We start from the raw sequence: 21,870 nt of genomic DNA on the forward strand, positions 1-21,870 counted from the left end.
CTCACTGGTTGCAGGATATGAGGGCATTCCTCTTTTCTCTTGAGCTCCCCATGTTTCCATGCCTTCAAGTGGAGAAGAGTGCTCCTCATGTTCTCCTTCATTTTGATCTCTTTTCTCCTCTTCTTCTTTTTCAACTCTCTCTTTCTCAGCATCTCTTTCTTTTATTCTTCTTCTCTTTCCTCCGTTTCTTTTTCCTCTGCTCCTTTCTCTAGAACAGAACGACTCAGATTCTTCAATGCCATTGCAGAAATAGTGATGTTTTCCTCATCATCTTCATCCTCAATGATGAGAGCTCTTCTTCTCTTGGATGAAGCATCCATGGGCTCCTTCCCTTTTCTTTTTGTTGCAGAAGAGATTGGATGAGTTTTGACTGGAGTCTTCTCCTTGAATTTCTCCAATGCCTTGCTCAGTTCCTTCAGACGCATTTTAGTCACCATTTTCAGTCCTACCACTATATGATCGCACGATCGAGCACAAAGAATTTGCGGAGGCTGAATGTTCAGATGTCTGAATAACTTCGTCACAAGACTTGGATAAGGAAGTTGACCTCTGTCCTTCATCACTACTCTATACATGTGGAACATAACAGTGTGAGGAAGAGAAAACCTTTTCCCAGTGATGATGGCATACATCAACTTTGCCTCTGAACTTGAAACATCAGTCTTGGAAGTTGATTTCGGTCTGAGGCAATTGATCACAATCTTGTGAAGCAAAATGTTGAATGCACTCATCTTGAGTAGGAAATCTTTTCCTCTGTTCTCCTGTCCTTAACAAGTTCCAATGTAGCACGAGCAATAGATACTTTGATCCGTTGATATCTTCCTCTCTCAACTCCTAACACATCTGCTAGCATATCCATATCCACTACAAAGTCTTGATCTTTGACACTGAAAGAGAATCTATTCGCATCTAAGAAACTAAGATTTGAATAGAAATATGCAGTTAATTGAGGATAGGCCTCTGTGGTGTCTGAGCAGAATTTTTCAAGTTGAAGATAACCGAACTTTTCCCTCAAGTTCACATTCACAGCATCCAGAAAATCAAAATCCACACTCCTAGGGTTTATTACCCCACGCTTCAGCAGTTTTGAGTATAGATCATCATGTTCCTTTTATCTAAACAACTCTCCCATTTTTCCTCGATTTTCCACTGCAACACCCATTCTCGGTTGAAATTGGCTGTACAATTTGTCATCATCATTCCCATCAATTGGATTAAATCCCCAATCACGAGGATCACTTGGAATATTCGCAAGGGTTTCTTCGCCACCCCTTTACGAGCAATTCCCAAACTTTCCATTTTTTCGCAAAAAAATATATTCATTTCCATATCCTTTGTCCTTAAGAAAATCATCGACATAGTTCAATGGAGTACCAGTCCCTTTTAAAGCACGATACAGCTTATAAATAAAAGAGGGCCTTTGAACTCTTACAGGATCTGCATCTTCAATGATTTCTTCATTTTGTTGATGATCAACACCTTGAGGACTAGATGGAGGAGAATTACGCTGCTGAAAATGTTGTGGACTCTGCTGCTGATTTGGAGACACTTCTTCTTCAGTGAGATCGAAGTGCATAGGCCCCTCACTCATTCGCCGTGGTCCCCTGCTTGCGATCCTTGAAGACTTTCTTGAAGACGACATCTTTCTTAGTCTTTGAAAGATTCCTTGCTTGACTTTCCCAAGAAAGATGACAACTTTTCGAAGATTAAATAAGAGAGGAAAACAGGAATGGAAGATTGGTGTTTTTAGGGTTTTGGAGTTAAGCGAAGAGAAACGAGTGTATATAAAACAGTCAAAAGGAGGGAATAACAAACGTCGTAATGGAAAGTGAAAAGATGCCTTTTAAAAAAATAACTGCCTTTTTCGAAAAATGGTCATTTCAAAATAACTCCTTTTTCAAAAGGAAACGTTGCAATAATCTCGTCAATTAAAGATGGCGGTTGAGATAACAATAATCAAACACGGTTGATGAACGTACCTTTTCAAGATGAGATTTAGAGAGAGAATAACTTACATCAAAGTCTTGCAATCAAAGTCTTATTTGTCTGAGTCTGAGAGTCTCTAGACTTTAACTTCTTCAAACCTCAAAATGTTGAGTCCGGGAACGGATAATTTCAAATTGATTTTTCTCCAAAGGCTTTGTAAATATATCCGCCGTTGGTTCTTTGAGTCAACAAACTGAATCGTAATTTCTCCATTTTGAACATGATCTCTAATGAAGTGATGTCGAATCTCTATATGCTTTGCTCTTGAGTGAAGAATTGGATTTTTGGTGAGATTGATTACGATGGTGTTATCACATTTAATCTCCATGCATGAATCTTCAATTCCAAAGTCTCTTAGCTATTGTTTTATCCACAGAATTTGTGAACAACAACTTCCGAGCGCTACATACTCTGCTTCTGCTATAGAGAGAGCTACTGTACTTTGCTTCCTTGAAAACCAAGACACTTGTCCCGCCTCCAAGTAGTTGACAGTACGTAAGGTGCTCTTTCTATCAACTCGCATCCGGCTAAGTCCGCGTCTCGAGTATCCAAGAAGAGTAAAGTCTCCTTTTAGGATACCAGAGACCAAAGCTTGAAGTTGATGCAATATATTTGATAATACGCTTTGCAACATTTAAATGAGATTCTTTAGAGTGCGTTTGAAATCTGGCACAAATGCAAACACTAAACAAAATGTCAGGTCTAGAAGCGTAAGATAAAGAAGTGAACCGATGATACTCTGTATAACTTTTGGTCGACTTTCTTTCCTCCTTCATCTTTGTTTATCTTCAAGGAACTTGACATTGGTATTTCAGCCTTTTTGCAATTGTCCAGTCCAAACTTTTTAACAAGATCATTCGCATATTTTTCTTGATGAATAAAAGATCATTCCTTCAGTTGTTTCACTTGAAGTCCAAGAAAGAAGGTTAACTCACCCATCATACTCATTTCAAATTCATCCTGCATAGTCTTAGAGAATTTCTTGCACAGACTTTTATTAGAGGATCCAAAAATAATATCATCGACATATATTTGAACAAGCAGAAAACTCTTGCTTTCTCTTTTAACAAAAAGAGTAGTGTCTACTTTACCTTTAACAAAACCATTTTCAATTAAAAACTTACTTAGTCTGTCGTACCAAGCTCGAGGTGCTTGTTTTAAGCCATATAAGGCATTTTTGAGTCTGAATACTGAGTTTGGTTTCCTTGGGTCTTCAAACCCAGGTGGTTGTTCCACATAGACTTCCTCATGGATGAATCCATTTAGGAAGGCACTTTTGACATCCATTTGGAATAACCTGAAATTTTTATAACAAGCAAAAGCAAGTAATAACCGCATTGCTTCTAACCTTGCTACCTGGTGCGTAAGTCTCGTCATAGTCTATCCCTTCTTCTTGTGTGTATCCCTTGGCCACGAGTCTTGCCTTGTTTCTTATGACTTTTCCTTTCTCGTTCATCTTGTTCCTGAAAACCCATTTAGCTCCAATAACAGACTTACCTTTCGGTTTAGGAGTCAATTCCCAGACATCATTAATACTGAATTGCCTGAGCTCTTCTTGCATAGCTTCAATCCAACTTTCATCAGATAAAGCTTCTTCTATGCTTTTGGGTTCTATTTCAGAAATAAGAGCCACATCACTAGACTCTTCGCGCCTTTTGGATCTTGTGTGAATTCCTTCATTGATGTCGCCAATAATAAGATCTTTGGGATGACTGGACTTATGTTTCCGGTTGCTGGTTAATTTGTCAGATTGATGGTCACTTCCTTCACTTGAATCTTCAACAGTCACTTGTTGCTGGTCCTTCAAAGTCTGAGCTATTTCCTAAGATTTAGACTTTGTAGAGTCTGGAGTAGGTTCGGATTCTTCAAGATGAGTCTGACTGGATTCATTTTGCATAGAATCTTGGAATTTAACATTCATTGATTCTTCCACTATTTGAGTCTTCTTGTTGTAGACTTTGTACGCTTTGCTTGTGGTTGAATATCCAAGGAAGATGCCTTCATCTGACTTTTCTTCAAACTTACCAACTCGATCATTTGCATTTTTCAGTATAAAACATTTGCATCCGAATACATGAAAATATGAAACAATAGGCTTCTTTTCTTTGAATAGTTCATAGGGGGTTTTTTCCAGAATAGGCCTTAGAAAAACTCTATTTATAATGTAACATGCTGTTGAAACTGATTCAGCCCAAAAACGTGAAGATATGTTACCTTCAATTAAAATAGTTCTAGCCATTTCTTGAAGCGATCTATTCTTTCTTTACACAACTCCATTTTGCTCTGGAGTATATGGAGAGGAAAATACATGCTGAAAACCAGATTCATCACAGAATTTTGTAAAATCATGATTTTTAAATTCACCTACATGATTTGTTTTTATACTCGAGATAACATACCCTTTTTCATTTTGAACCTTTTTAGCAAACTTTTCAAAGTAAGAAAAAGTTTCAGACTTACTTGCCAAGAAATGTACCCAAGTAAATCGTGAGTAGTCATCCACAATTACTATGCAGTATTTCTTACCTCCAATGCTTTGTGTTCTGGTTGGTCCAAAAAGATCCATATGCAGAAGCTGCAGTACACGATTAGTGGAAACTTGATTTATTGGTTTAAAGGAATTTCTTACCTGTTTTCCTAATATACATGGTGTACATAGATCCTTTTGGTATGATAAATTGGGTAGACCACGAACAAGCTTCTTTGCTGAAATTTTGGCTATCTGCTTCATATTGATATGCCCAAGCTTCTTGTGCCATAAGTTTGCTTCGTCTTGGATTGAGATTAGACATTGCAATTCATCTGGTTTCACATCCAAGAGTAGATATTTCCACGTCTTCGACCCATGAATGACTGAGTAGAATCTTTACTAATTCCTGAACGTATTCCCTCTTGAAAGTTGATTTTGAAACCAGTATCACATAGTTGACTAATACTGAGCAAATTATAATTAAGTCCTTCCACTAAGGAAACATTGCTGATTGTGAGGTTTCCAATATTTACAGTTCCAAATCCCACAATTTTTCCTTTGTTGTTTCCTCCAAAAGAAACTTTTCCACCATTTACTCGAACAAGCTTTATGAAGTAATTTGAGTCTCCTGTCATGTGTCTTGAGCATCCACTATCCAGATACCATTTTACCTTTTTCTTGATAGTGACCTGCATTTAAAAAAGAAACTCAAACCTTCTTTGGTACCCAAATTTTCTTGGGTCCATTGGTGTTAGTATGATATGCGGTTTTGCCCAAACCTTTTTAACAGGTTTCCAAATCATAGGACATTCTTTTTCAAAATGATTTGCACTATTGCACTTTGAGCATCTGAGAGCATTGCGACCTACTAGTTTTACAAAGATTCTTTTAAAATGATTTTTGTAAGCATCTCTTGTGGGTCTTTATTTGATTCTTTCCTTCACTTTAGGAAAATCAATTAAAGGAATGGTTTCAGCAGTCATTCCCAAACCAGATTTATTGAAATAAGGTCTTTGAACATAGAGAATTTTTTCCAGTTTCTCAGATCCTATAGAAAATCTTTTGGAAATATTTGAGATATCACTTTTCAAGAATGCATTTTCTTTTAAAAGATTATCTTCACTTTCTTTAAGAGAAGAAACATTCTTGTCTAAACATTTCACTTTTTCTTTCAAAATATTTTCCTGTTGTTTTAGAGCAAAGTTTTCCTTCTTGAGTTCGGAAATTCTTTTAAGATAAGTCTTAAAACTAAAACACAATTCATCAATGTATTTTGAAACTTTAATAGGGATTTTGAAGTTACTTACCTCAAATTCGCTTTCGAATCTGAATCTGTCTCGGAGTTTGAATCTGAATCGATTGTGCCATTAGACATATATTGGCATAATCATCATCACTTTCTTCACACTTTGTATCACTCCAGGTTTCTGCTTTAAGAGCATTTCGATACTTTTCAGTTTTTCCTTTCTTCTTCCTCAGAAGAGGACAGTTGGGTCTGATGTGTCCCTTTTTCTTACATTCAAAGCACACTACATCTTTGTTTGATTCATCATCCTCAACAAACTTAGTACATGTTACTTTTGAAAACTTTGTTTATTTGAATTGAATCTTCTTCCTTTTCTGTTCAGCTTTCTGAATCTTCTTATCATGAGAGCAAGCTCCTCATCATCCATATCGTCTTCAGACTCTGTAACATCATAATCATCATTAGATTTTAATGCAATGGATTTCTTACCTTTAGGGTCTTCGTCTTCATTGATTCGTTCCACTTCATAAGACTAAAGAGTTCCGACCAACTCATCAACAGATAGTGGCATGATTCTTTGGGTCTCTCTGATTGAGGTCTTTATGTGATTCCAATCCTTGGAGAGTCCACGTAGTAGCTTGTTTACCTTCATGGGATCAGAAATTGGTTGATCTTGATTTTCAAGACCATTCACGATTTCTGTAAAACGAACTAAACATATCAGTTATAGATTCTCCTGATTTCATTTTGAAGGCTTCATATTGATTGAGGAGAATGTTGATTCTAGTCTCTTTCACTCGATCGGTTCCTTCATAGGTAATATGTAATCTATCCCAAACTTCTTTAGCTGTAACACAAGAAGATATTCTGTTATATTCAGTAGGAGATAAAGCACAATATAAAGAATAAATTGCTTTTGCATCAAGAGCTTGTCTCTTAATTATCTCTTCCTGAGTCATTTCGCTAGACTCAACAGTATCTTTTCCTCTTTCTGAGACAGGTGCAGCTTTAGGAATGATTCCCTTTTCTACAACGTCCCATTCCAGAGGATCCTTTGATCTTAGGAACGCCTTCATCTTGTTTTTCCATATGTTGTAATCCTTTCCATCAAAGTAAGGCGGTCTGGTATTGCTTTGCCCTTCTACCAGCCCTGGAGCCAACATACTAGCCATGGATCTTTAACTCTGAAGTAAAACACTTCAAACAAAGTGAGTACACAGGCTCTGATACCAATTGAGATAACTAGTATAAGCACCTAGAATGGGGGGTGAATAGGTGCATAAATAATTTCTCGAGATACGGAAGCGATTCTAGGCAAACGATAGAAAGGAAGTTCTCTCTTAATATGATCAAAGTAAAGTAAATAGTAGGGAAGAGAAAATTTAACACAAGATTTATAGTGGTTCGGCTTATTCCAAGCCTACGTCCACTCTTCCGCATTGATAGCCCGTCGGCTGGATTTCACTATGAACAAAAGAGAAGTTACAGCACAGCTTTTCCTTGATTCCACAGTGTAGATGTTCTACCACACTTCCTCAAGGTTTCTCACAAATATAGACTCTCTTTTGTTTACAAGATTTCACTCAACAAATGAATTGACTAAGAACAAGGAGCTTCAGACTTTGGAATTCTTCTATCGTGCACGCACTCGAACAACTGGAACGTCTTCCTTATATACTCATTCATGCCGTCATACCCGTTGGCACTTACCAAAGGAATTCCTCCAATCTACCCGTTGGACGGAATCAATTAGGAAGATCATTCGAGCTATTAAAGGAACATGTCGATAGCCCATCAATCCTATTCGCCCATACAATCAAGATCTCAGTTTCCATAAGTAGAACATTCCAAGTATACTTTGCCAATCATCGGATCCTTAATCTTCGAATCAATTATGATCAAATAAAGGATTCCATCGTGTCATATCCAGCCAAGAGATCTTCTCCAGTCGATAAGGTCACATCCTTAATGAAGCATCCAGTTTTGGATAGCCTTTCTTCAACGGATTAGAAACTGTCAATGAGGATAAACTTTGAGTCTTGAGTCGGCTGTCCGGAAGTCTTCAGACTTTAAATAGCGAGTCTGCAAGCCTTCGAGACTAGACGATGGAAACGTTTTGTCAACTTCAAAACACTTCAAGAGGATTTCTCCAACACAAAGTAAAAGACACTTCCCAAGTTCACTGCATTGTTGGAGGTTGTGGCTCTGAAAGCTTCCGTATTTGCGTCCTCGAACTTGGTAAAAAAAAAATTAGAATAAAATATTGTGAGCGCAGCGTGGTAATATTATACCATTTTGATACTCCTCTCTCGTGCTCCCGTGTCCTTTTTCTTTTCTAACGTGCGTGTGTATATATATAGGAGTAAGTCTAAGCTTTCTTTTAAGGAGAAGACCCCCCTCACCTTTCCTAGTTTGTATCAATAAGATATCTTGCATATAATTCCAATGATGATATTTTTTATCCCTTCCTAATTCAATCAGATAAAGCAATCTTCCCAATTTTATAATTCCCCATGTGCCGTGCGTATGCAATCTTATTAATTTCCAATGGGCTCAAATAAATTTTGTTGTCCTGACCATAGTTCTGATAATTCAATTAAACTCATAACCCCCCTTGCTTTAGTCCATCAACCCAAATTCAATATTATATAGGCTTAACTAAAATGCTTAACTGAAATGCTCATAATATTTGTATATAATTCTAAGTAATGAATGCTTAAATGGTTCATCAGAATTTATGTGCCTGAGAGTTTCCTTTGCATGTGCAATTAGGTAGCTTGACTTTCTCGACACTATTGGAGGCTTTAGGAATCCAATTGACCTAGGTTTTTTCTACATAGATTAGTGGCAATTCTAGTCTAGTTTTAAGGTTTTTATCATATCAATATCGTAGATTTCATGACCCTAGTATTTGCGAAGATGATAAGAATTGAGATTTGCAAAATTCAGGTGCTACAAACGAGAAAGGGCACACCCCATACAACTGGTCTAAAATTCTTCCCTAATCCAAGATACATCAACAGTTCACTTCTCCAAACACTTCATAGCAGAATGGAGTTGCCGCTAGAACAAATCGTCGTTTGGAAGAGATTCAAATAATCTAAGATAGCTAATATTTTGTCTCATTTGCAAACTAGAAGGAGGAACATGAGACTAGACTATAAGGCATGTCAAATTAGAAAAACGGTGTCGATAAATGATTCATCGGAGACATGAGACCAAATCAACACCATAATCCCTCGTGACACATGCACATACTTGATCAATCGAAAACCCCATGTCTAGGTGGTGCGACGCTCTTCGTCGAAAGCTTTTCTGGATATGGACACATCTTTAACGATACGTTTAAACTTTGAAGTTTATTTCTTTTTCAACAGGATTGGCACTTCAATCCATGACATCAGAAATAACAACAGATGCGTGTGTTACACCACCGTGAGTTATTTCCATACATAATAGAATAGAACACGCATTTCATAATGTTAAATATTACATGTCCCAAACAACATATTAATTGCATCATTGCTCACTTGCGATTGAAGGCATCGACCAGTCCAGGGAAATGAATTCTCTTGAAATAGTCCTCCCAATCGATACATCTCGGATCAAAGTAGAATACCCTTTCCAAGTTTACTCCATTGTCAGAGATTGTGGCTCTCAAAGCTTCCGTATTTGTATCATCAAAGCTGGGTCAAAAAAACAAAAACTAGAATAAGATATTATAAAATTTTGTAAATAACAACAATTGTTTTCAAAATTTAAGCTAATAGATGAAGTGTGTAATATTTAAACCATTTTAATACTCCTCACACGTTTATATTGGACTTTTGCGTTAAGATTGTGGTGTAAAAATATATAAATGGGAAAGTATAAATGAGCCTTGAAAGACTTGAGACATTTACCTATGTCGGAAATTTTATAAGATCATAACTATTTATTCTAAATGGTTAAGCTAAAAGGTGACTGCATGTTTCAATATTTATATACTTCATTGGAAATTTTTTATAACGGCAAGAAGGTGATTGATTAGTGTACTCTGCATGCAAACTGGTCAATGCATCGAAGCTTACATGCCCTTGAAGAATGCATAAGGTTCATAGAGTTCTGCCAATCGCACAGCAGCGTTGACCTTTTTGGGCAGATCAGCGTGCAGGCCTTGGAGACGCCCGCCAAACATGGAGCTAGCTACTTTCAGTACCTTCATCCAAGACAATACAAAATAAGAAATCGAAATAACATTGAGTAACTACTTTTAGATGCTTGTCCTTTTTAAAATATATATTTGGAATACGCATGTCGACTGATTTGTATGTTGTAACTCTTGCTACTTAGGACCCCACTGTTTTCAATTTATCAACAAAGAATCTATGCATTAACGTTTTCACGATAATTTTCAAACTTTATATTTGTTATAATACATAATGTATGTTTTGAAAAGTTTCAACTATTTCCCATTTAATGAAAGTAAAAAAAATAAGAGCTGTAAATCTTGAGAACATATTAAAAGATATTCTCGCTTGAAACAAATCAGCTGATTATTTTGGGGATATGTTCATTAATTTGTCACTTATATCATAAAAGAACGAAATATGTAGACTTAACTATGTAAACTTATTATAAGATAAAGACTTTCAGATATTTGGGTAATATTCAATTTTCTACGTGTTTTAAAATTATTGCATTAAGTTTCCGTGACCAATTTTTTATCTTCACTTTTTAAGCAATTTGGGACTGACCTTCGTTAAGAGAATGTAACGTCTCAAGTGCTTGCGGAAGCTGGCCATGCTTTCCATAATTCCAATCTTATGAACTTGGACCGGCTCCCCATTCTCGTCGATCCAAGGGCTATCCCTGAAGTAACTCCATGCGATGTCTGTAATATCTAAATAGGTCAAAGGATGCTTCCTCGAGGAACCCACTTGGTAAATCTTGTTTGAATTAGGCTTATTAGCATGCACCGCTATGGCCACAATAATAGCGTTTACCACCATATCTACCGGTATCTGCACGAGATGAAATTCCATATTGATAACGAAATTCGTCAAAACATATTTATATATGAACAATTCTATATGTGTATGTATATGCAATTTGCACAATATAGTGATGGTTGGTATCATTAACTATCAATATTTTCCGATTAATTTTCACATACCAATTCATAAAAGGAGTACACAATCAATTATTTATAGCTAATGCAACATTTGGGATGCTTATAATCCTGGCATTTTGATGGCGGTTAATGCTCGGCTATTACCGTGTCGATTATTGTATCAGGATTGCCCAGGAAGAATTTCAGTCTTCCTCTACCATAATTGATGGCAATGCTGTCGATTGTTCTGCATCATCATATGTTTCCAAAGAAATAAAAAGTACATGAGAAAAAGCCTCGCTTGCTAAGCAACAAAATACTTGATTAACAAGACACGTACGGCGGTTACTTGTCAACGACTAAGGTCTTACTTTATAATTGATCAAATAAAACCCAAGTTTAAGCAGCAAAAGATGTGCCCGTTCGTGCGTTCTTACCAACTTCCTCTACTCTTTTGATGAAGATTACTCTAAATGAGACGTTGATCTTTGAAATTCTAGAAATCTCTTTGAAATTCTCCTCTTAACCTCAAAATGGAGTTAGATTTCCTAAAAAGATGGTGCATCCATTTGTTGATGAGCTTGTTCAAGACTATATGATTTCTTGAGAAAATGACATCACAAGTGTCATAACTTTAATATAACACTCAATTTGATATCATAAGTTTTCAATCGATCACTTGAATGACATAACTTTTGAAAAACATTTACTTGAGTGACGTCGGCAATTTTCCTAATTGGAAAATCCAACGTTGCATAAAAACTTATAGCACTTGAAGCGAATATTTTTTAAAAGTTATGACACTCAAGTAATCATAAATGAGTTATGCTATTTAAGTGATCGATTAAAAAGTTATAACACAAAATGAGCCTGTAAGAAAGTTATGCTATTTGTGATGTTCTTGTCCCACAATTTCTCAATGACCATGTATTGCTGACTAGCAATTGGAATAACAAAATAGAGGTACGGTTTCTTGGTTTTCTTGTCAATTAATAGCTTGCATTTTGCGAAGAGACAATAAGTAACAAGTAACATCATGAATAGTCTCTTAACTTTTATTCGATGCATTATCCATTAACTTTCTTTTTAATTCACTTTAGTTACTAAGTTGCACCCAACATCTAACAATTCAGGGATGACAATGATATCACTTTCAAGACACGATGTCGTGAGTAATACTAGAGATCTAAAGTGAGTGATATTGAGAAAATTATACCAACTATGAGTGTATTATTATACTTGGAAGTTATTGCTACAAATACAAGTTTGATTTGCAATATTCTTAAATATTAAACTTCGCTTTCATTCCACAACTCGATTGTCGGATCTCGTTATGAGAGAGAGAGAGAGAGAGAGATTTTAAAGGATAACCTGAAAGAAGAATCCTCCATCCAACCGGCAAAAGGTTCTCTATAAGTGCTTGTTATGACTGTGGGTCTTATAAAAGCAAGTGGTGTATTTTGGTTGCAATGATGCCACAATATCATTTCCCCCATCGCCTTCGTCAATGTGTACGTGTTTGGCCAACCATGGAGCCTTGCCCTGCGAATTAATTACATCAAAATCATGGATACTGGTCTATATACTATTATCTAAGTATATGACTGAATTGATTGATCAATCATATTTTTAACTACTTAACTCATGTTTAGATTGTTGCTACTATTATCACATCCTTGGATAAAGTACCTCACCAAGAGTTTACTTGTTAAAATTCACTTAAAGTACAATCAAAAACATTTTTCAACAGCCCAAACTTTCATGAAAAGGGAATTGATACGACACAATCAACTTTAGAGATGAACATTGGGTAAGCCAAGTTTGAGGTGACATACATTTCTTCTTCTTCTTCTTCTTTTTATTCTTCTTCTTCTTTTTATCTATCCTACTCTAAGTATGTTTCTCTCAAATTTTTACTCTGCCTCTTTTTAGAGCATGGTTATCAAACCAAGTGGTAGTCTAACTTGTAGCTCAAAGTTTGACACCCACTATTAAAGACGTTATTTCCAATTAACTTCATCATCAATTCCATTGATTGCAATCAATTAATAACAGGCAAACCTTTGCAGGCCCAAATTCTTTAAAGCAATGGTGATTTCTCTTTCTGAAGCATTCATTTCTCGAAGTTCCATCATTAATTCTTCAACCAGGAGCTTCTCTTCATTCATGTCCAATACTCCTGATCCGTTGAGCGTCTCACCCATGTTAAATGTCTTTTCTCGTATAATTCCAGTCATATTGCCACATACATATGCTGAAAATAAACAATTATATAAGATACACTGTCAGTGTAAAGTACTTTTGGGAAAAAAAAAAACAAATCTGTTACCTGCTAATGGAATAAACTTAGTAGCTAAAATATGAAAAGGGAATACGTGTAAGCATTTGAGCTTATCATGTATAAGGGTTTCTTTTGCACCCTCAGTGTATAAAAACAAAACCGGAAGAAAGATAACGAATCATGGTGTTTCGGTTATACATATCCCGCTTTCCTGGATAAACATGGACTATAATTGACGACAACCAGAAATAGTGATTAAGGGTTTCCTCCCATTGGCGATTGTATGTAATATTTATCCATCGAGCTTCGTTAATGGAATTTTCTTTAATTTGATGTACACTAAAGCAAAATGATAATGATGCTGCTGCTGCTGATGATGATGATAATTTGATTTGGTGTTCTCAATGACGTGCGTATAGAGCTGAGTTGCAGTATCAAGAAGGACCCCAATCGACAATCACAAACCAGTTGATATGTGGAGTAGCATCTTTATGTTGGCACATCTTACAGCAAATTCAGCAACATGCTTCGCTCCAAATGAATTGACAGCTAGTGCAATGTCATATCTGCGGGAAAAAAATGGCAGTAAACACAACATAGCATGAAGAAAAAGAAACGAACCATTTGAATTATTATAAATTGAGCGGGAAGGGCAAAATTATCACTATGTACCTTTCGTCGAATTTTTGTAGTTGCGGCGGAGTTAACGATTATGTCTATTTCTCTCCACATCTGCGACCTCAAATCAAAATTATGTACTCCCAAGTTCTCGCAAGAAACGTCACCAGGAACTGGAGTCAATTTCTCCACAATTGAATTGAAATTCTCTGCCCATTTTTCCCTCAAAACGTGGAATAACTTCTTCTGTAGGAGCTGTTCGCGATGTGCTTAATATATAAGACCTCATCTAGAACATATGTATAATGTGCAAAATACTCTTTATAAAATTCAAAAGGTAGTAAGAGCATGTAGTTGTGTCTCATGATATAATACGCATCTCTGGGTAAAAGAAGTATCAGTGAGATTTAACGAATAACATCTCGGGGTTTATTTTTATTCAAGCCAAAAAGAATGAGAACATTTGTATTCTTCGCCCTGTTATAGGGAAAAAAAAAACACAGAATGTGTACCCGATATATTCCGTTTTTTAACTCCATAAACATACTTGAAAGTTTACCATAGAAAACCATTCTATATGCTTAAAACATAAGGAAACCCACATGAGGTTCCAAAGTAACTTCTCATCGTATATGTTAAAGAATGGTAAGAACCATTTTGTCATGCGAAAAATATCAAAAAAGTCCGAAACCTATTATATTAGTACTAATTCAGTCATAAACCTTTCAAATGAACCAATTTAATCTTAAATCCTTTCTCATTGATAATAATTCAGTCAATTGGGCCAATTTAAATATAAAAAAAAATTGCTGACATGGGCCGATCCTACATGACACAACCTCACTAGCCGTAGGCGAGGTCGTTGGCTCTCACCTAGATCCAAACGAGGGTCACCTGTTGGCCAGCGAGTGCCTCTACACCCTCGTTGGCCACAAGTGCGGGAGCGGAGGCCCTTGATCATGGGGGGCGAGGGCATTTGACGAGGACATGGGGCCCTTGCCTAGATCCAAGCAAGGGTCATGATTCTCTCACTTGGTCTGGGTTAGGCATCATGGCCTTCATCCATGGCAAGTGAGGGCCGCGGCTCCCTTGCCTGGGGTCGATGAGGGTGCAAAGGCCCTAAGTGGCCAAGAGGGTAAAGAAAATGAAAAAAAAAAAAGAGAAAAAGAAAAATATATATATTAAAAAATTCTACAAAAATTATAAAATTAAAAAAAAAAATTCACATTAACGCCGATTACGCCACGTAAAACTACTAGAGTTTATGTTAGTAAGTTCTAATCTAAATTGGCTAGATGAATTGAATTAATACTAATACGAAAAGGTCTAGGACTAAATTAGTCCAAACGGAAGATTTAGGACTAAATTAGTACTAATGTAATAAATTTATGACTTTTTTGATACTTTTCCAATTCTATCACTATTTAGGAAGATAATAGTAACAGCTCAATCAAATGCTATGATGAATATAAAACAAGAGCCGACTTTATCATGCCAATCCCAATTTAGGGTTTATCTGGAAATCTATTACCTCTTCATGTAACCGACGTGTAGCTGATTGTTTATCCGTAGCTCTAATAAGGAGGAACATTTTCTTCACATTTGGTTGAATTCTGAGTATCTTCTCCACAAAAACTATGTCAAAACAATAAATACAAACAACAACATGTCAATTGGGAACAAGACGATTTTTAATATTTATGTGCATCTCAAATAAATTATTCTTGAGAAAATAGATCGTAATAACAAGAGAAATATACATTATAACAAAATATGCTTATAAACCCCGCAGACGTGTGTGCATGCGTTACGCATGCATCCCATTTCTTTTGTCTGTCCCCAAAGGAAGCCTTCGCCCAGGAGTATACTGGACTGATTTATATACATAAATATAAATATACTGTGCATAGAGAGAGAGAGAGAGAGAGAGAGAGAGTACTCTTGGCTAGGAAACCGGTGGCGCCAGTAACTAGTATGGTCTTGTTTTCTAGAAATCGGACTATATCTAACTCCATCGCAAATGAATTTTCGATCCAACGAGCTTGGAAATAGAGAGAGAATTTGGATGTGGTACTTTCTGAGGCAAATGGTCCATCTTCCGGTGGATTATTTATACCCACGATCATTGTAGCAATCAATGCAATTTTTGGCCTGCAAAAGTCAGTATGATGTGATGTTTGATGTAACTCTTATGAGATCATTGCTATTCAATTGCCTAATTCATTGATATGTCAACATCATTCTTGAAAATCTCATTAAAAGAGAAACTGCATACGTGGCCTGATATGAATAGATTATATCGTGAATTTCTTATCCATACAAAATAGACTGTTGTAGTTAAAACTTCATCTGGGAAATGCGACGATGGCTAAATAAGTAGATCTTAATTGAACAATACACGCAACAATGGCTAAATAAGTAGATCTTAATTGAACAATACACGCCACGCCATATGTCTAAACACTTTCTAAGATTATTTTTCGTTAAGTGGGTGAAGTACAAAAGTATTGGGCCCTAAAAGAGTTTGTTGAAACCTCTGCCAGTAAAACAACTATAGTTATAATGAAAACACTCATGAAAGTGTAATTCTGATCAATAAACCTTTGGTCATCCTATTTATATAAAACATTTGTATAGGTAAAAACTACAGCACGCCCTGAACTACGCTTATCAGTTCATAAGGATTCCAATCTTACTAACTAATTTCAAGAATATTTTTTGGTTGCACAATGTGTAATGTATAGTGCCAACTTTTATTTGAGGAATCGATATTGATGATGCTAGGTATAAAGTAATCATGCAAAAAGACACAATTTTTTTACATATGTTTCATTGCTTATTCGACTGGCTAGAACTAAAAAGTAAACTTCGTGCATGAGCCTAGTATGGTATTGAAAGAAAATCCCAGCATTACCTTGAACTTTCCCTCTAATGGTGAACTCGTTTACTTTGTAATCGTATTTCCTTTCTTTGGCCACAAGTGTGATCATAGGTCACTTAGTGATTTCTGGATCAATTCATAGTCATCACCTCATCCTCAGGGGATTTATTAGTGAAAGCCCAAACGGACTCATTAACAAATTTAAATTTCTACTTTGATGTGGATTCTCTCTCCATAACACACATGCACCTCAATATATTTCCCCCCACTTGCGAGCCTCCTTTCTTAGATTTGTGACCCCTTTAATCGAAGCATCCTTTTGCTCAATTTATCTCAACATGAGTCTCCACCTTCGTCCTTTGCACCGCAATACACATTATTGCTGACAACAATAATTGTAGACAAAGGAGGCTCTTCCTGACACAATCTAAGATCATGATACAAATAGGACATGAATTTCTCAAGAAATCTTAATACAACATGACTCAGCACAGCTTACCTCAAAACTAACACAAATTAATATATTTTCATTATTTTTCAATGAAAAGCATTTTACAACATACTGAAACATTTTGTAATGTCACAAATATACCCAAGCAGAGGACTCAAAAATATAAAGAATTGACAACCCTACCTGTAGTCTCATATGGACTACCTTGTGATGCATGGCAACTACATCCAGGAATTGTTATTTACACCTCCACGTCTACCTTACCCATGATCTTTCAACCTGACCGTATAACGATGGCAATCCTAATCAACTACTTATGAAGATGTTCAAACTCCTTCAAGATATACACTAAACATTGATACACATTTTGTGTTGAGTAATTAATTATTTTAACTATGATATTACTCGTTAAAAGCATGCAGCAAAACTTCGGTAAATAGTTCCTTTTGCTTTATGGATAAACGTGACTGAGCATAAAGTCTAGGCATCGGAGCATCTGTGAGACTATAACTTACAACCATACGGACCGAGGTGGAGAAAATACAGAACCCATCGCGCCAAAAGGGTTGTGACTATCTTTCCTCAAAAAAATTAGTAACAGAATAGACTATAGCCTTGCAGACGGAATGGTCTCAAGCAATTCAAATCCAGAAGGAGTATGGTTAAACACAATGCAGTCTTCTCCTTTTGTTTTACGCAGAACGACAAAAACGAACAGTTATAAGATTTCTTGCCCGGGTACACTCGAGTCAAATCAATCAACATGTCCATTGGCGTGGTGTCCTTTCGACCATAGCTGCTATTTGCTTATTAGTGCTTTCGTGGGGGCTTCTATGGTTTCTTGATGTGACGTGCCCCGTTGTGATTGCGTGTGTTTTATGGCAAGTTCATAAAAATTTAAAACTAAAAAAATTTGTCAACAATGACAACATTTGGATCTATCATTTTGCTATCCAAAGATTAACTAATTTCTAATCAAGAGAAAATTTAGGATCGGATGTCTATCCTCTATGTGGCTCCTACTTAAAACAAAACAAAGTTAGATATAAGAGGAAACTAGTCTGGATAAAGTAATCTCATTGAGAGATAAGATAAAGGTAAATTAAATTTCTAATATTTATTGTAAAATGCTATTTTTTTCAAATAAAAAACTTCATAAATTAATAAAATTGAAATGATATCTAGATTCTAATATAGAAAAAGAACATTCAAAATAACACAAAAGCAACAATTTATTTTATTTTATTTCCATATTCAAATTTCTTTTTATCCTATAATATATATTCAATATATATTCAGTATTTATGTTTATTGCATATTTGTGGTTTATTAGTATAGTTCACTGTTTAGTAATATTTTATTAAAGAATGATGGAACGGAAAAAGAATTTAAAACACATGGAAAGAAATAAAAAAAGAGAGAGGGAAGAATATAGAAAATAAGATAACAATGAAGTAAGCAAGAGTGTCGTGAGAAATTTTTACAATCTCTATTACATATTTTTAGATTTATTTATACTGATATATCGTTCATAGCAAATAATAAAATGATAGGATATTAAAACATTCGGTTTTATAATTGCGATTCACCAAACAGTGGATAGATTATAGCAAAATCCTCATATTTCATGTCATATCTTATTTAGCCTTATCCTAGCTAGAAATACAAATAACCGAATGCAACTTGATGAATGAATTGTTAAAGGATTATACACATACATAGCTTTTATAGTGCCAACTAGAGCTATCGAATACATCATGACCATACGCAGCACCATCAAAAGAAAACACTTGGAAAACTTTTTAAAAATTCCAAAATTTTGTCAATGTCAATAATTTTTTTATTAAAATTGGCTAAGCTAGTACTACATTAATAAATAGTCAAAAGACTTAGAATTTATTGATCTAATTAAAAAGTTTAAGATCGAATTCATATTATAGAATATATTTAAAAAGTTTGCACAATTATTCCAATATTTGTATATATGATTTGCTGAAGCACCATGTATAGGTGGCATGGAAATAATTGATTGAAGATCATTTTTGAGATATGTTTAAAGACTATTTTTACCACGTTAGAGATCCTACTATCTGAAAAGTTGAAACTATTAAGGCTCCATTTTATTTTGTGAAAAACAAATATTTAGAAATTTTTTTGCTAAAAGTAATTTTTTATATTGCTCAAGATAATTAGCCAATAAAAAATATTTTATTATCTCTAGTAATTTATGTTTAAATGTTTTAATAAACGATAAAAAAAAATTTGTTTGTCCAAAGCAATACAAGTAATTATTTTAGGAAAAAAAATTTAAAATTATTTATTATCAGCAAAGCAAACACAACCCAAATGTAGGGATGGTACATGTCTACGTGGTGCTTGACTCTCCACGGGGAAGATTTGATTGAACATCATTTTTTACAATATATTAATAGTCTATTTGACTTCCGATACCATTGGCAATTCAATTAAACGTGGTGCAGAAAATAATGACAAATGTGTCTCACACCACTTGATCCATGTCCACAAAGTAGAATAGTATCCACGCGGTTCACGATGCTGATTAGTGCACATCCAGACTATTCTACTATATTAATTGCATCATTGCTTACCTGAGCTTGAAGGCATTGCCAACTCCAGGAAATTGAGTTTTCTTGCGATGGTCGACCAAATAGATCCATCTCGAATCAAAGTAGATGACGCTTTCCAAGTCTACTCCGCTCTTAGCGGCAGTGGCTCTCAAAGCTTCCGAATGAATCGTCAAAACTGGGTCAATAGTCACAGCTGGGAAACAAAGAATAAGAGATTTTTATGAATAATGCGTTAATATTCTCTCAGATACTTGACTCAGTTCTACTTGCATGGTCAAGTTCTAACCTCAAGAGAGAGAGAGAGAGAGTTTTGTGAAGGATAACCTGGGAGGGAAACCCTCAATCCAACCAGTAAAAGGTTCTCGGTAAGTACTTGTTATGATTGTGGGTCTCATAACAGCAAGCGGTATATTTTATTTGAGATGATGCTGCATCATCATTTCCCCCATTGCCTTCGTTAAAGTATATGTGTTTGGCCAACCATGCAGCCTTGCCCTGAGCATCAATTATAATGAAAATGATAAGAACTGCTAAAGATTATTATATACCGGTACGTGCATAAACAAATTAATTGATTGATCAAACATATTTTAACTAACTTCTCATGTTTTAGCTCTGAATATTATGGTCACATCCTTGGAGAAAGTACCTTGTGAAGAGTTTATCAGTAGAACTTCTAATACAATCAAAAACATTTCTTACGACCCAAATTTTCACGAAAAGAGTATCAATGTGATGCAAGAGAATTACCAAAAAAAGTCTTAAACTTATTGCAATTGTACAAATTTAGTACTAAACTTTTTTTTTTTTTACTAATTGAATCCAAACCTTTTGTACTTGTGCCAATTTAGTTCATCCGACTAATCTTGACCAAAATCGCTGACAGGTCAACTATCTTATGTGGTGCAATCAACGCTAACATAAGCAATTTTAATGATATTCTTTCAAAAATTTTATATATTTAATTGTTTTAATTTTATTTTTCCTTTTTTTCTCTTTCTTTTCGTCAATCAATTAAAGGAAGAAGGGAAGAAAATAAAAAAGGAAAAAAGAAAAATATTATTAAAAATTGTCTACGTTAGCATTGGCTGCACCACATAGAACAGCCAATGTCTATGTCAATAATTTCTAGCCAAATTGAGTAGATTTGAATTTGCACAAATACAAAAAGCTTGAGACTCAATTAATAAAAAAAATTAAAAATTAAAATTGCATTAGCACTTTTACAATAGGTTTCAAGAGTTTATAATTTTCCCGTATGATACAATCAACTTTAGAGATGATAAAAGTGTAAACTGACCTTGAGATAGTGGTCTAACTTGATGCTTGGGTTTGAGAGCCACAATAGAAGATGTAATTTTCAAATGACTTAATCATCGATTCCATTGTTTAGAATTCAATTAATAACAAGCAAACCTTTGCAAGTCTAAATTCTTTAAAACAATGGTGATTTCTCTCTTTTCTCAAAGTTCGTTCATCAATTCTTCAATCAAGAGTTTCTCTTCTTTCATGTCCAACTTCCTTGACCCGTTGGGTGTCTCACCCATACTAAATGCCTTTTCTTGTATAATCCGAGTCATATTGCCACATACATATGCTGAAAATAAAGGGTTCCATAAGATACATCGTTAGTGCAAACTACTTTTTAAACGAGCGGGTGGTGAAATGGAACTTATCATCTGCTAATTTAAATTGCAAAAATATCAAGAACAACCACAATCGAAATAATGCAAACCAGTTGATATGTGAAGTAGCATCTTTATGTTGACACATCTTACAGCAAATTCAGCAACATGCTTAGCTCCAAATGTATTGACGGCTAGTGCAATGTCATATCTGCGGGAGAAAGATGGCAGTAAACACATAAATAACATGAAGAAAAAGCCACGAATTATCTGAACTAGTTATAAATTGGGTGGGCAGGGCAAGATTGTAATCACGCACCTTTCGTCGAATTTGGTAGTCGCGGCCGAACTGACAATTATGTCTATTTCTCTCCACATCTTCGACCTCAAATCAAAATCGTGTACTCCCAAATTCTCAAAACATCTCCAGGAATTGGAGACAATTTCTCCACAATTGAGTTGAAATTCTCTGCCCATTCTTCCTCAAAATGTCGAATAACTTCTTCTGTATGAGCTGTTTGCGATGCGAAAAGATTAAGAGTTGTTATGAAGGAAAATTTATCTTTTATCTTAGGTTTCATATTCTTTTTCTTCATTTGCCTTCATTTCCATGTTAAATAGAGTAGAATTAA

The 21,870-nt window shown here is 35.3% G+C and overlaps 2 protein-coding genes across 2 annotated transcripts in view; both read right to left on the reverse strand.

Moving 5' to 3' along the window:
• Window positions 1-9,063: 9,063 nt before the first annotated feature.
• LOC104456841 (probable fatty acyl-CoA reductase 4) lies at window positions 9,064-15,763 on the reverse strand. Its single transcript, XM_039299405.1, has 10 exons — window positions 15,633-15,763; window positions 15,225-15,328; window positions 13,761-13,948; window positions 13,541-13,653; window positions 12,856-13,048; window positions 12,166-12,336; window positions 10,960-11,041; window positions 10,439-10,705; window positions 9,773-9,900; window positions 9,064-9,388 (listed from the first exon to the last, which is right to left on the reverse strand). Exons 1-10 carry the CDS (start codon window positions 15,706-15,708, stop codon window positions 9,229-9,231), a joined length of 1,482 nt encoding a protein of 493 aa, XP_039155339.1. The 5' UTR covers window positions 15,709-15,763; the 3' UTR covers window positions 9,064-9,228.
• Window positions 15,764-16,907: 1,144 nt separating this feature from the next.
• LOC104416449 (probable fatty acyl-CoA reductase 5) overlaps window positions 16,908-21,870 on the reverse strand; it is a 31,368-nt gene continuing 26,405 nt past the window's right edge. Inside the window, 3 exon segments of the mRNA XM_018859940.2 lie at window positions 16,908-17,001; window positions 19,635-19,806; window positions 19,951-20,108. Coding sequence (XP_018715485.2) covers window positions 16,908-17,001; window positions 19,635-19,806; window positions 19,951-20,108 — 424 coding nt within the window.

This window comes from Eucalyptus grandis, chromosome 8 (assembly GCF_016545825.1).
Source record: "Eucalyptus grandis isolate ANBG69807.140 chromosome 8, ASM1654582v1, whole genome shotgun sequence".
Taxonomy (NCBI): domain Eukaryota; kingdom Viridiplantae; phylum Streptophyta; class Magnoliopsida; order Myrtales; family Myrtaceae; genus Eucalyptus; species Eucalyptus grandis.